The following is a 15,981-nucleotide window of genomic DNA, read 5'->3' on the forward strand; positions in this document are numbered from 1 at the left end:
GCCACGGGGCGAGTGAGCTATGGGCACCACATTGAGACCTGGCTCACTGACACCTGCTGCGTCTAGCTACTATGGTCCAGACAGTCAATTTCGGGACATTGCTTGGACTGGGTCCACTCCTCAACTCATTTAAACTGCTCCTAAAACTTTGGAAGGAAAAGAAAGTGCATAAAGCAAATGCCCTTTCCAAATTCCCTCTACTGATTTTCCTGTTCTAACAATATAAACTATCACAACATACAATTTCACTACAGACACCTTTATCAAAAATACTTGCTGAACACCAACTGTGTCCAGTTCCAGCAGGGTACTGGGGAGACAGTGGTAAATGGCAGATCCTGCTCCCAAGAAACATATAATTAAGGCACCTTCACTCAGTTCTCCAAAGGCTTGTGACCCTTATTTCCCCCAGGGGTCCTGGTTTCCCCCAAAGTTCCACTTTGAAATGGCAATGTTACAGGCTCAGGCTAGAACTAAGCACTCTCAAGGCTTCAGGGCCCCCAGACCCCTCCTGGTCCTCTCTCTTAATTCACAGATGGGGCAAGTGAGGCTTAGGGGAGTTCCTTCCCTTTGGAAGCATAATTAATGAAAAATAAATATAGAGAGGGGAGAAAAGGAAATAGTAAGGTAATAATAATGATGGTTGTATTAGAATACTAGAATTGTAGGGAACTTTTTTCTAGTTTCCAAAATTTTTATAATGAAGTTATACTATTTTTATAATAAAGAGATAATGATTGAGGGGCGCCTGGGTGGTTCAATCAATTAAAGGACTGACCCTTGATTTTGGCTCAGCTCCTGTTCTCAGGGACATGAGACTGAGCCCTGCATCTGGCTCTGTGCTCAGGGAGGAGCCTGCTTAAGATTCTCTTTCCCTGTCCTGCAGCTCATGCACATGTGGTCTCCCCTTTGCTCTCTTGAAAAAAAAAAAATAATAATTTTTGCAAAGGTTTAAAAATATATTTGGTAATAGATATTGGACATAAACATATGAAGTTTATATAGAGAGAAACCACTACCTTTACGTACTTCTAGATGCTTCAAATCTCGTTTTTGAATTAAAGCTGGACACAAATAAACCAATACACATATGTAGAAAAACTAGATGAACTTTCAGCTCCATGTCAGCCCTCCATGTGGAGAGCTCTGTCACTGTTAAACTGGAAAGACTTAAGATATTGGAAGTCTGGCCAAACCACCACACAGGTAAATCTTATTTAAGAAAATAAATGAGGGAATCCTGTTCTTAAAAGTGATGTTCAAGAAAAGAAATATAGGGGCGCCTGGGTGGCTCAGTGGGTTAAGCCTCTGCCTTTGGCTCAGGTCATGATCTCAGGGTCCTGGGATCGAGCCCCACATGGGCCTCTCTGCTTGGCGGGGAGCCTGCTTCCCCCCCCCCTCTCTCTGCCTGCCTCACTGCCTACTTATGATCCTTCTCTGTCAAATAAATTAAAATAAAATCTTTTAAAAAAAAAGAAATGTATAAAAAGAATAGGATAATGAAATTATGGATAATTTTCTTTATTTTCCAAATTTTCTCTAATTGATATAAAACTTCATAATACACTTCTTCAAATGATAAAACAACGTTTGAGAATTAGAACTGGATTCAAAGTAAGTTGTTCAGGGCACCTGGGTGGCTCAGTAGGTTAAGCAACTGCCTCCTGCTCAGGTCATGATCCCAGAGTCTCGGGATCGAGTCCCACATTGGGCTCCCAGCTCCGCAAGGATTCTGCTTCTCCCTCTGACCTTTTCCCCTCTCATGCTCTCTCTCACTTTCTCTCTCTCAAATAAATAATTAAAATCTTAAAAAAGAAAGAAAGAAGAGGTAAGTTGTTCCTCATTACTGTAGGACCCCATAGAAGTTATAGAACAGCACTGTCCCTCACTATCAAACTAAATCAATGTTAGTTTCCCTCTCCCTATTTCAAAAGCTTCCATTTCTGAGATTCCCCTGCCCACAGGGGCTCTAGAAAGTAGAAGTCTGGGTCTAGGTAATTTGCAGTTTTGTGGAATCCCCTCCCTTATACTATGGTGTCATGACTGCTTAGAGTGACTTTTACTTACCTTCTGTCAAAATCTGCTTCAAGAAAGACTGTTTGAAAAAACTCCAAGTCAATTTAGCCTCATTCCAATTTACAAAAGCCTAGGAGAGAAAACAAAACAAAACAAAACAAAAAGCTCCCAGACACTCCAAGTCTATGAGTACAAGAAGCCTCCACAGGAGGCAAACTCATCTTTTTCCCTAAATCCCAACTTGGAGAGTTCCCACTCATTTTTCATTTAATACTAAGCACACAGAAGGGAACCAATGAACCCTGGCAAAGGGTTTCCATTGCTTAACACAAAGACAAAGTCTCTAGGTAGAAGCAGCGCCCATGTAAGGATCCTGCCCAAGAGTCATTATCTGAGACCCCTAAGGAACTGAGCTGTCCCCTTGCTGCCCAGACGGTAAGCCAGCATGTATCGAACACACACTCAGAGTCATTTCTTGCCTTTAAAAATGTCTGAAGCATGCCATGGTGCAGAACAAATTCTGCTCCATACACCCCACTACATTTAATGCTATAGTTAATTTAATGCTATTTAGCCACTCAGGGTCCCTTTACACAAAGTATATGAGCTTTGTTTGCGTGTTTCAAAAGGAAACCAGGCTTCCTAGGTCAGCCAAACTGCTCAGAACTGGTATGACAGAAGAAAAGAAAAAACAAGCCCAGAGTTCTGATATGGCTCTTCCCAAATTGTCCACTTCCTAAGGACAAGGAGGGTAAGAAGAAAGCAAACACTCAGGAAGGGCAGAGGTCAACCTGTAAGAGAGAGGCCATCTCAAAGGCAGCTTGCTGACCACAAAACAGAGAAATAAGGCACCCAGCCGAACGAGACTTCTGTCTATCTCCCACAGTCCCCTCTAAAGGCCCCTCCTCTCTCACGGAGGCATCCTTGGATCTCAGAATGTTTAATCTAGGTGTTGGGTTTTTAATCTCAGAGCACCTGCATTTTGAAAAATTCTTATTAACTCAAAGTGATGACTTTGAAAGGTAGAATTTCAGGGGGCTCTTTGGGAGGAAAGGGCTGAGTCACAAAGGCCAGGCCCATTTTACCTCTCTAAGAGATCAGTTACAGCTATGGAAGTTGGCCGAAGGGTAGATGTAGAACCTGTCCTAGTCACATGGTCCCCTTATCTCAGCCTAAACCCCGCTGAATAGAGCACTGTTGTCTGCTAATATAATGCAAGCTACCCATAGAATTTAAAATTTTCTAGCAGTCACAGTGAACAGTAAAAGATGAAAAAAAAACAAAAAAAAAAAAATACTAAAAAAAGTAAGATTATTTTAAATTTTTAGTAAGATTATTTTAGTATATTTATTTAACCCAAACACCAGCATTTCAACACATAAATAAGTATTAAAAGCATTTCACGTTTTTTCCATACTAAGTCTTTGAAATCCAGAGCTTGCATTGCACATACAGCCCATCTCAATCCCAAATGCTCTATAGCCACACGTGGCTGAAGGCTACCATTTAGGACAGAGTAAGTCCAGAGTATCCCTTGAAAACAAGGTTCATTTTCTGTCTTCAAATCTCTTCACCCAATGATTTCAGAGCCTTTCTTCCAGACACTGTGAAGACGGGCCTGAATCCTCCCAAACCATGCTGCCCTCAGAGCATCACTGGACCTGGAGCAGATGCCACCAGGAGCTCTAGCCCACGGGTAAATCTCCCCTCTTGCTGTAGAAATTAGGCATCTCCTTTCCCCAGAACAAAGAGCGCCAGAGTATTTACCACCACCTAGGGGGCACTGTGAACCGCATCATCCCCAGCACCCATCCAGCCCTTTGCTCCAGGGGAGTGGAGGACAGCACCTTCCCTCTATCTCTGTCGCACTCTACACCCCAACACGAGGTGGTCCCCTGGGGAGGATCTGTGCAGCAGTGCCTGTGCTCTCTTCCAAGAAAATGTACAGTTACAGCTGGCCATGGGGTTCCCGTGGCGCCCACTTGCCAGAGGCTGTGCATGGGTTGGAGTGATTGATGGAGCTCTCTAAAAAAAAGGTTTACCAGAGTGTAATCTTGACAGTGTGTCTGACCTGAAAGTTCATACAGGAGCATTCCGTTCTCCTAATGGATTCAATTTAAATGGGCCCACAGTTTAGAAGGAATGGTCACACTAAGTGCTTATCTCCAAAATGCTCGCTCAGGGCATAGAGGCAGGAAGTCTGATCAGAGATTGTCTGCTTCTCCGACGTGTCTGCTAAGTAGTAGGAAAGAAGTAGCATATTCTTTGGGCTTTTACCGTTTTCTTTAGACCGGATTTGTCATTTGGGAGGTCAAAAGAAGCCTATTTCACAAGAGCTAGGTTGTTACTGCTTAGCTGGTCTTCATGGCTGTGCATTTCTCTGGGATCCTCTCATCAACAAACCATTCCACTGCCTCGCTGTACTAGTAGAGAAACTGAGGCATGGATGGCAAAAGGTGATGGGCAGTGCCCTAGGGGGAAGGTCTGCAGTCAGAACTTGGGGACCCAGGATGGAGTGAGTCAGTGTTCCCCTTCCCAAACTCTTCAGCCTCAGGATGGTCCAGTAGCCATGTGCCTCCACTGACAAAAGTCAGCCGGGGTTCTACAGCCATTGTCCTGTGTCCTACCCTGTATCACCTCCACATCCCACACAGGAGCCCTTCACCTCCCTCTTGCTCTGGGGCCATTGACTCTGCCCCAGCTGTGTCCATACTCCCATGTCCACCCACTGTCCTCATCACTCTTGTTTCGACAACTGCCACTGCCTCCTTGTGAGTTCTTTCATCTCCAAACTTTTTTCTAGCCCATCCTTCTCCTGGGAGGGTCTAGCCTTTGGAGTAGAGCTCAGACACCGAGGCTCAAGGTGCAGCTCCCAACTTCTGAGTGCGAAAGCTAAGGGCAAGACACTTAATTTTGCTAGGCCTCCATTTTCCCACCCACAAAATGGGATAAGGAGTCATCTCCTAGAGCTGGTCTAAGGACTGAATGAGAGAAACGAGACCCTCGATAAATGTGAAGCAGATGGTAAGCGCCTCAACATAGGCAACTGGATCACAGCACTGTTCCCAAACCTTTCATCAGGCTCTGCTGCCCTAAAATCAAGCCCACACTCCAGGGCACCAAGGCCACCACCACTGGCCCTAGCCCAGCAGGCCAGAACCTCCTTCCAACTTTTGTTTCCTCGCCTCACCCCCACTGTCCAGCCAACCTAAGTTCCATAGTCATCCCCGCAATCCCAATGCCAACACAGCGATGGGCATGAAACGGCCCCAAGCAAATGTCCTTTCTCCTCCAGCCACACACACGCATCACCACCACACGTTCGCATTCACCTCTGCCTGGCCACGTGTCGAGGCCCAGCTCAAAAGCAGCTTCTTCCAGGAAGCCTTCCTCAACGTTCCCCAGGGAATTCAGATCCTTTTTCTGTGCTTCTATTTTGTTAACACTCCACACACACTGTCTGGCAGGGGTTAGCTGAGTCCACACCTTATCTCCCCTCCACAAGGCAAGCTCTGAGGGAGGGGCCCCCACTTGGGACACCTGGAACAGTGCTTACCACAGAGTACTGCTTAATACATGCTCGCTGTGTTAAATTCCTCGACTTTACTTAAATATTAGCAGATCTCTCCTATGAAATCATTCAGAAGTGTCAAAGAATATAAAAGATAGAAAAGGCAGCCATTAATTCGAGGTATCACTTACTTATGTTAAGGCTAAGTAAGTCTCTACAGAAGATGGAATTCCACAAGTACAGAAACAAATCTCCCCATTTGGTCAAAGCGGTTTGGGTGTAACTGCTCGAGGAGCTGTCTGAGGGAGCCCCCACGGCACAAAGCTGCTCCAAAGAGTGAAAGTAGGCACACCGCTGGTGGGAAAGTCATCCAATGCATTCAGATTCAATTCACTTCCTTCCTCTTTTACAAAAAATAAACTTGAATCATGGATTGTTCTACCTCGAACTTCCTAATCGTTAAGTCTACAAATAACTGCTTTGGGCAATAAGCCAATTTCTTTTGGAAGACTGCACAGCAGAGAGATTGAACCACAGACTAAGGCTAGTCCACAGACACAAGTTAGAGAGAAGTGGGTCCCAAGTCAGGTGGGTGATGTTGGTTTTGTCACTTGACTCTTCTGAATCTCAGTTTTCTCACTGGCAAAATGGAGACAGCACCTCACAGGGTTACCAGGATGGCTCAACACACAAGTCCATGTCAAGTGCTCAGCATAGCATCAGGCACACGGTAACCGTGCAGTCAATGGTAGCTACTGTAAACAGCTTTGTGCAAGTTCAAATACCTTCACAATTCCTTAAGTCTTCAAAGGGGCCTCATGGGTTGTGTAGACCCAATAACTTCACCTTAAAAATAAGGACCCTGAGGTCTGGAGAGAGTCCTATCGGCTTTATATCTGCACTCACTGCCCCCCAAATGCACAAGAAACTCCCCGAGGCCTAGTAATCACCTTCCTACATGTCTGTATCCCCCAACAAAGCATGGGGCTGTGTTCTATCTATCAGCAGGGACGGTGCCACTGTCTAAGACAGATACACATCCCTTCTCACAGTCAAGGCTTCTGTACCAGCAGTTGGAGCCTGGAAACTTGCAGGACAGAATGCCAGATTAAACCACTGAGTTCCCAGCCCAATGCCATCAGACACTGCCTTGTTAGGCTATGCTGGTGGACCTATCCCTGCTAGAGCAGCAGCAGCACAGGGGTGATGTATCAGCTGTCACTTATGGACACCCACTTGTGTCAGCCATGCCCCATTTCATCCTACTCACACAAGCACCTTAGAAGAGAGGTACTTTTAGTATACCCACTTGACAGACAAGGAAACCGCAGCTTGGAGCTGTGAGCCCACCACCGGGTTAAATATACACTAAGGCTCTTTTCACTACCCACTATCCCCTTACCTATATTAATGGACTAAACGCTCCTTTCCAAAATACTGCTGGGCACAGGGACCAGCACAGTATGAAAAGCTGGCCAGGCCTGATACAGATGAACACTGGGGAGAACTCAGGAGGGGAACTTTCCTAAACACGCAGGCTTGCTCTGTGGGCAGGTGGCAGCAGCACCAGACAAAAGTGATCCCAAGTCCATACCCTCTAAGCCCACAGAGGAGGCACTGTGGTATCCCAAAACTGCCGCGGTGATTTAGGTTAAAGGTGAGATCTGTTTGATCAGAACGGAGAACTCTTATCTAACAAATGAGAACATATCTTTCTTTATTACGTAATATCTGGTCTTTCTTGAAAAGCTGTATAACAGGATTCCAGAAGCTCTGAGATATATGCCTCAAATACTTTCCTACTTTCTTAAGTAATCACAAAACAGGAATAAGGAGAAGTCCGGCTGAAGCTTTACCTCAGCTATGTGCACCGAGCCGGCAAACAAGCATGGGAAAAGGGAAAGTGGGTCAGCCCCATTCACAGAGCACTGGGCAGAGGCAGTGAGCTGTCACGTCACATGCACAAGTCAGGGGCTATAGACAGTAGCAACGACCCCACCAGAGTCAGGAAATAAAAGTCAAATGGACTGAGCACTGAAGAGTTCAGAAGAAAAAGGCTATGCTTTGCTCCTACACATCAGCACCTGGAATCCTCAGTGGGATTTCCCTCAATGGGAAAGGGCGTCATCAGAAAGACCGGACCGGCTCTAGGTAATGGAGCAATGCAGGGATCATCTCTGTTTTGTCGGCGCACTGGACTACCTGTGCTGCAAGTCAGTCCTGAGAAAAACCAAGACACAGCCAAATAGAGAGATGCATGTGGTGGTTACAGTCCATGCTCTATGGGCATTCAAGCCACTCCAGGCTCCTGCCCTCATCCTTGGCCAGAGGGTTAGTCTCTAAACCTCAGTTCCTCAACCCTAAAATAGAAATAATAAGGTCAGCCTCACAGAGTCGGTATAAACTTTAAACATAAGGCACGTAAAGCGTTCAGCACTGTGGCTACACAATGGTTCTAAACGGGGGGCAGTGCTGTCCCCCATGGGTCATGTGTCCCCTACGGAGACATTTTTGGTTATTACAGCTGAGAGGTGGTAGCTACTGGCACTTAGTGAGTAAAGATCAAGGGTGCTTCTAAACATCCTATAATGCACAGGCCAGCCCCCACAATAAGGAATTATCCAGCCCCAAATGTCAATAGTGCCCAGGCTGAGAAATCTTGCCCCAGCACACAGCAAGCACTCAATAAATGTGAGCTATGAAATCATCCCTATGATGACAGCAATCAGTGAGAAAGTAATAGTTTCCTCCTTTCCAGGATAATCAGCATCTGTGATTAAAATGATAAGAGATAGAGTGTATTACTTACTCTACGTCTTGTAACACTGGGTAACAGATCTGTCATTCTGGAGATGGGAAGAGCCTGTTGCTTGTTTGATTCTGCAGAGCCCAATAACTTTGTGAAATAAATAACATAGCAGAGCACCAGAACCGTAGTATATAAAAGCTGAAAAAAGAAAATAGTGGATTTAAGTGGCATGCTTTTAATACAGGCAGAATTAAGATTTGCCTGGAAATCTGACCTCAAAAGCCAAACAATAAAGAGAACTGTCTTCATTAACTGCACCTTCCAGTCAGCAGTGCCTCCCGCTCCGGGGAAGAGCTAGCTCCACTGCGGCATCTCTGGGGAAAGGGCTCCAAACACGGCAGCTGACTGGGAGAACAGTTCTGGGCAGGCAGAACATCACTTCCCTGACAGACATCCCCTAGTGCCAGCACCACAGCAATGACAAAGGATCTCAAATCTCAAAGGATCGACCCTCCTGCCTCGACAGCACCCTGCGAGGACCCACATGTCCTGTGCTTATATGCAGAGACCCCCGTCCTAGATGACAGGGGCTTTCCCAGAAACCCATAAGCTGTGGCGGGGACTACAAAGCAGAACTGAGCTCTTAGCTCCCCCCTCTCAGCCGGGTGCATGGGCAGGGCAAGAGCCACTCCAGAACAGGGGAGGGACTCCGGGTTGGGGGGTGATAAGAGGGCCCACCCTTCCCTCCACAGAGCCAGGACAAAAGGGTGGCTTGGGGCCAGGAGCCGCAGCCTGGGGTTTTGTTTGCAGTTTGGGAGGAGTATCCAAACAGCCCCTCTCACAGGCTCCCTTCTGCCTTCTCTCCATGCTGTGAATGCAATGCACACTAGCTCGGAAGGGAACGGGCCCTCCAGGCCCTGCTTTTAATCTGGAAATGCTAAGCCTGCTCCTGTACCAAAGGCAGAGTCCACCGTCCCTTCAAGCCTTGTAAGAAGACACAGCAGCTCTGTTGTGAGCCATGCCACCAGACGCAACAGCCCCTGTGACAACAGGACTCCCTCCTCCACCTCCCTGCACCTTCCCACAGACCAGCACCTGGGGAAAGAGTGACAGTCCATGGGCAGTCTTCAGGTAGGACATCCTAACTACGTGATCCTTCCACTATTTTCAGGGAGGAAAAACTTACATAGGATAACACCGAGTGTTATAACCATTTTAAAACATACAATTCAGTGGCTTTTAGTACATTCACAGTGTTGTACAACCACCACCTTATTCCAGAACATTTCCATCACTCCAAAACGAAATTCTGTGCCCATTAAGCCATCACGCTCCGGTCCTCCACACCCCAGCAATGAAAATCTGCTTTGTCTCTATAGACTCGCCTATCTGGACACTGCATATTAATGGAAGCGTGCAATCGGTGGCCTGGTGCCTGGCTTCATCCACTTAGTATAATGGTTTCTGAGTTCATGGTGCTGTGGCGAGTTATCATTTTTATGGCTGAGGACTAATCCGCTGTGCACGTATGCCACTTTTTGTTCATCCATTCATCAGATGATGGACATCGGGCCTGTTTCCACCTTTTGGCTGTGGTGAATAGTGGGTATCTGCGTACGAGTTGTTTGAATACATTTTCAATCTTTTGGGGATATACCTAGGGGCAGAATTGCTAGACATAATACCTCAGTTCTACATTTAACTTTTTGAGGAACTGACAAACTGTTTTCCACAATGTCTGCACCGTGTTACATCCCCGCCAGCAATATGTGAGGGCTCCAATTTCTGCATATCCACATCGACACTTGTTATTTTCTTATTTTTTGGTAACAGCCACCCTAATGGGTGCAAAGTAGTATCTCATTGTGGTTTTGATTTATGTTTATTAATAACTAATGATATGGAGCATCTTTTCATGTGGTTATTGGCTATTTGGGTATCTTCTTTGGAGAGATTTTTTTTTTTTAATTTATTTGACAGAGAGAGATCACAAGTAGGCAGAGAGGCAGGCAGAGAGAGAGAGAGGAGGAAGCAGGCACCCTGCTGAGCAGAGAGCCCGATTTGGGACTCGATCCCAGGACCTTGAGATCATGACCTGAGCCGAAGGCAGCGGCTTAACCCACTGAGCCACCCAGGTGCCCCTGGAGAGATGTTTATTGAGGTCCTTTACCTACATTTTGGGTAGTGTGCCCTTTTTTTGATGAGTTGTAAGAATTCTTTATATATTCTAGAGTGACCCTTTTATTTGACATATGATGCCATGGGGTAAGGGACTGTTTAAGGAAGAACCTGGAAGTGGGTTGGACAAAGGGGAATCCCAGAGCCGTGGTGGGGATCACCTGCTGATATGAGGTGCTGTTGGCTCTTAGACCTCTCACACAGACACTGACAGAGAAAATGCCAGAGAAGAGCTCTCCCAAGTCTTATAATAAGAAAGCAAGTAAACTGGGAATGGGCCTTGCTGACTTAGGATGTGTCCTGCGTGGGAGCATCACAAAGTCCTAACACAAGTGTCTTTCCCAAAAGGAGTCAACCAATAACGGCATCTTCATGGCCTCCTGTCCTATTAGGGAGAGGATATCAAAAACATGATGAATGTGGAAAACTGTAGTCCCAGATCGAATAAAACATGGCAAAAATTATCACAAATAACTCTTCTAAGATATGCAACTATTTGCAACTATTTGCAAACTGCTTTTAGGAGGCAATTCTCATGCTTATACCACTGATTTGAAATCTACTTTTTCTGTGTTTCACAACAATATTTGTAGTTTTTGCTAAGATACGGGGAAGACTTTCACATAAATCGCTACTAAAAATTTTAACTTATCTTCCTATACATTAAGAAAAATTACAAACTGCTTTGTACTATAAGCTGTTCCAGTACCTATGGCATTGTAGGTTTCATTTTTAAAATGAAGACCGTACTCCAGTTGTACTTTTGTTAGAGCTACGGATATGAACGAGAACCAGAACTTGGGATGGCAACGAGGCAGGGCCTCCCGGAAGTGAGAGTGTGCCTGCCAGGACTTGGCTCCTGTGCTCTGCATTGTGTGAGACTACAGTCCAAGCTCCGAACAGGCTTGGCAGAATTTCCTCCTATTCTGAAAACACCTGATTGAAATCCAGGGAAAAGTCCCACGCATGCAATTTGACTCCCACCCCACCCCCTCGCTGCTTTCTCCCCTCCTCCATAAGACAATCAAAGGTGAGTTTGAAACGGGCTTGCCCACAGAACATCTAAAGGAGTCGCTATGTTTGACAGCGAGGTATAGCGCAGGGACCTCACCAGGCCCCTGGGGACGCCAGGAGCAGGAGGAATAGCCAAAGAAAAAGCACGGTCAAGGCTGTCTTTTTAGAGCTCCCAGCCTGCCTCACAGGCATGAATACTCCAAATGTAAATCACACAGTAATGGGAACAAGAAGAAAAAAAATAAAATGGAGAAGCATAGATTATACAAAAGTGAAAAGCTGTAACTCTTACCTGGGCCAAAGAGAAAATGTACAGCCCCCAGTGAGGCAACCACAGCACGAGAAAAGCTGTCAGGACACTCTTGAGGATGACGGACAGGCTCTCAGCAATCACCTGCAGGAACAGGGTAAAGCTAAAGGCTTTAATAAAAGCTAAAGGCGCACGGGAATGACGAATAGGGGCCTGGGACAGTGGCCACCCTGGCAGGGAGGATGGGGCACAGGGTTAGACACAGCACCCATAATGCTCTAGTGGGCTGGGCGGTTTGTTGGATCTTCAGTATACTATGATGCTTTAAGATTCACACATACGCTATATATTCTCTTGTACATATCAAATTACCTATTTTGAAAGATGAAAAGTTACTGTTAGTATGCAGTTACGTACAGAATCACTAGAAAAGTCTGAAAAACCTTTACAGTCCTCTTAAATTCTTATCTAAACTAGTAACTTCCCTATTAGCAAATCTATTTTGCATTAATAGTATAGCAGAGGTAAACTTAAGCCCAGCCCATCTGCCAAATTTCAAGGAAATGAACTAAACCGATCATGTTATCTTTTTCCAAATTCATTTTTAGATGCAAATCTGAAAAAAATCATCCTCTCCTAGAAAACATTTTTAAGAAACCACTCTTTCTCTTATTTTTCACACTTCCCATCAAAGCAGAAGGCACACTGACCTTGAGTCTGACAAACATCTGTGCTTGTGCCAAGACCCAGAAGGGCTCTCCCAGAAGCTCTACCACGGCCGAAAGGCCAAACACCACCACTCCAGTTCCATAGTGGGAGACGACATTGGGATCCGGCACTTCAAGCAACCGTAACCATACCCAGCCCAGGAACAAGGACCAAAACACACCCAGGGGGACGCTAGAAAAGGGAAAAAATGTTTTTTTTTAATATGCTAAGTATAAAAATTAATATATATTAAAATAGCCGCACCGAACAGAAAGGAAATATAATCATAAAAATAGCTACCACTTATCAAGGCACTTCCTATACGCCAGGTACTCGATCCACTTCCTTTACGTCTCGAACACCTCCCAATGATCCTGTCATTATCTCCATTTAAGTGATGAGGGAACTAAGGCTGATGACAAGAACTGGGTAATCTGGCCAAGGTCATGGACAGTTAGTCAAGGGCAGAAGCAGAACCCGATCCCCAACTAACGCCAAAACCTACACTCCTATCAAGTGTATTACGCTGAGGAGATAAGCAAAATTCCCAGAAAGTACATGCCTGTTGTTGGCGCAGCAAATGACTAAAAGATAGTATCCAGTTGGTTCTTGCACTCAAATAAGCAACAGTCCAGTGCACAGCGTCCCTTCACACGTACACCACAGAGCACTTCAATATGACTGAGTAGTTAACTGTCAGGCCTTGAATAAAATAAACACCTCCCAGCCTCACGACAGTCATTTCCATGGGGCAAGAAGGAGTCATGTAGCCAGCACCAGCCCTCTCTGCAGGGATCTAACTGAAGAAAAGCCATTACAAGTTTTAGCTGATGTATTTGACCTTCAGGATTATTCTAAAAGGCTCAGAACTGAAATCAACCTAACAAAATTGAAGAAAGATATAATGAAAGCCCTAAAAGGCTTTCAAAAAATACTAAGTGGTTGTTAAAAGCTTGGAAAAGACTACAGTGGCAAAGATTACGAATGAAGAAGACAGCAGAGTCCCAGTGGGGCCCAGAATGGGCATCAGGAATGGCAGAAACAACCTCCCAAGAGGGTAGAAACAGGGCTAGAAACCTGGCCCCGAAACCCCCACCCGGAGCTCTTGGCCACCCACAGAGAAAACAGCCAACAAACTCTTTCCAATTGGACACTCTCTCCTTCTTGCCCCATGCCCCAGCCCCAGAAACCCCCCATTAAACCAAAGCTGGAGACAATTCAGCTTTGGGCAGATGTTGCTGTTTAACCTTTAAGACTCTTGCTTTTGCACTGTCTCCTACCAAACCACAACTCACGTTAGCCACAAGAGGTTAAAGGTTTGGCTCCAGTCTCGCTGGGGGCCCCCGCTCAGACATGCTCTACGGAAGGCCTCTCTGGCCAGGAAGATGGTGGTCGAGTAAAGCAGTGTTAGCCTGTAAAGGAAAAGCAGAAATCAATAATGACTCTGTTTTTTTTCCAGAGAGAATTTCTGAGATGTTGCCAGCGGCAGGAAGGAAAAGTCTTGGGTAGAAGTCACTGGTGGTGATGTGAAGGGCAGTGAGTTCCTGCGGGGCCCCATACTAACCTGATCCACTTGAACAGCAGTTAGGAACGGAACAAGGCACACCTGAGAGTGTGCCTATTGAGCATTATGCCAGAATAGACAATGCTGCAGTGGCCCCCAAAACCTACCGCTTCAGAGCAAATAGCAGAGGTATGACTCTGACACTAACGAGAAAAGGACAAAGTATGACCGCACACAGCAATCGGATCTCTTGGTCACACTGAGACCGGTGACCCATCAGTTCTTATAAGAGAAGCAGAGGCTCTACTGAGCGGAAGCTCTCGCCAAAAGCTTTCTCAGGACAGCCAACAGACTTGTTACACACATTACCGCAACCCAGGTCAGCAAGGCTTATCTGCATACTTGCTGGGTGGGCAGTACCTAGGAAGAGCCTCCTGCACCTGGGTGAGTGGTAGCTGAGATTTTCCCTCATCAACAGGCTGTGGCTGATGAAGCTAGAGTGGGGACAGCCCATGACTAAGGTCTCTCTGAGGTTGTCCAAGGATCATGTGGCCACCCAAGGCTTCCGTCCACCACTGCCAATGAGGAGACTGGACCATATGGTAAGTAGGGGGCGGGCTAGACCATGGCTGTCAAAGCAGAGACTTGCCAATCTGGAGGAGACCAGATGGCGAGAGGCCCAAACTGTTTTCAAATCTGAGCACCTAAGAGGAGATTTGGTCCCCTTCCTTCCTACTTTTTTTAAACAGATTTTTGAAAGATCTTATTTATTTATTTGAGAGGAAGAGAGACGAGTCGGGGGAGCGGCAGAGGGAGAAGCAGACTTTCCACTGAGCAGGGAGCCCCAGGCAAGGCTCCATGCCAGGATCCCAGGATCATGACCTGAGCTACAGGCAGACCCTTAACTGACTCAGCCACCCAGGTGCCCACATTTTTTACATTAAAAAAAAAAGATTTTATTTTTAAGTAATCTCTACACCTAACACAGTGCTCAAACTTCCAACCTCAATATCAAGGGTCACATGCTCCACCCACTGAGCCAGCCAGGCGCCCCTCTTCCTGCTTTTCACAGTATTTCTTGAAGTATGGTCCTTACCTTAAAATTATCTGAGCAGGGGCACCTGGGTGGCTCAGTGGGTTAAGTCTCTGCCTTCGGCTCGGGTCATGATCTCAGGGTCCTGGGATCGAGCTCCGAGTTGGGCTCTCTGCTCAGCAGGGAGCCTGCTTCCCCCTCTCTCTCTGCCTGCCTCTCTGCCTAACTGTGATCTCTGTCTCTGTCAAATAAATAAATAAAATATTTTTTAAAAAAATTATCTGAGGAGCTTGTCAAAATACTGATTCCTGGGTCCCTCCTCAGTCTCACCTACTGTAAACCACATGATTCCTTTGCCCATCAAAGTTTGAGAACCTTCTGCAAGCTCAGAGAACAGAGCCTGGAGCTTGTTTGGTGGGTATTCAGTGTGAAATGCTGTCTGGAACATACCGTCTTATTTATCAGGACACGAAGCTACACCTGAGAGGCTGAGCTATTCTGAGCACTCACATTACTCCATATACTTTCGTGTCATTTGTGAATTCAGAATATGTGTGGGTGCCCTTGAACGGAAAGGAAAGGAATAAAAAAAAAAAAAAAAGAGTCTTAAAGCAAGGCAGCTCTCTAAGAGCCGCCGCTGAGGGACTCGTGACAGGGACTCAAGCTCTCACCCTAGCTTCCATTCTCCAATTATAAAAGTCACTGAGGAGGGAAGGCAGCCTGCTCCAGGCCTGCAGTTATGAAGCACATCCTCAAGCACTGCAGATTTCCTGCTTCCCTCGCTGTCAGCAGGACAAGAACACAGGATTATACCTGAGACAGGGTTTGCAAGGAATTACTCCCACTCCTCTCCTGGGTTCCCAGAGCAGCCAAACCGGAACAGCTGGCAGAGAAATGTGCACTTGGAGGCCGCTAATGGAAAACACTCCATGGGGCCATTAGAAGCAACATCGCCTGCTCATTCCCCCAGCCCAGCACGCTCTCCCTCAGCCCACTGCTAGAACACTCCGCTTCTGGG

At 46.2% G+C, this 15,981-nt stretch overlaps 1 protein-coding gene across 2 annotated transcripts in view; it reads right to left on the minus strand.

Moving 5' to 3' along the window:
* The window catches only part of RFT1 (RFT1 homolog), a 36,137-nt gene that overhangs the window by 15,585 nt on the left and 4,571 nt on the right, over positions 1-15,981 (minus strand). For both annotated transcript variants that reach the window (XM_059389941.1, XM_059389943.1), the window contains exons 3-7: positions 13,722-13,838; positions 12,429-12,618; positions 11,761-11,862; positions 8,337-8,474; positions 2,068-2,146 (exon numbers count right to left, since the gene is read on the minus strand). In XM_059389941.1, coding sequence (XP_059245924.1) covers positions 2,068-2,146; positions 8,337-8,474; positions 11,761-11,862; positions 12,429-12,618; positions 13,722-13,838 — 626 coding nt within the window. The remainder of the gene's footprint in view (positions 1-2,067; positions 2,147-8,336; positions 8,475-11,760; positions 11,863-12,428; positions 12,619-13,721; positions 13,839-15,981) is intronic.

This window comes from Mustela nigripes, chromosome 2 (assembly GCF_022355385.1).
Source record: "Mustela nigripes isolate SB6536 chromosome 2, MUSNIG.SB6536, whole genome shotgun sequence".
Taxonomy (NCBI): Eukaryota; Metazoa; Chordata; class Mammalia; order Carnivora; family Mustelidae; genus Mustela; species Mustela nigripes.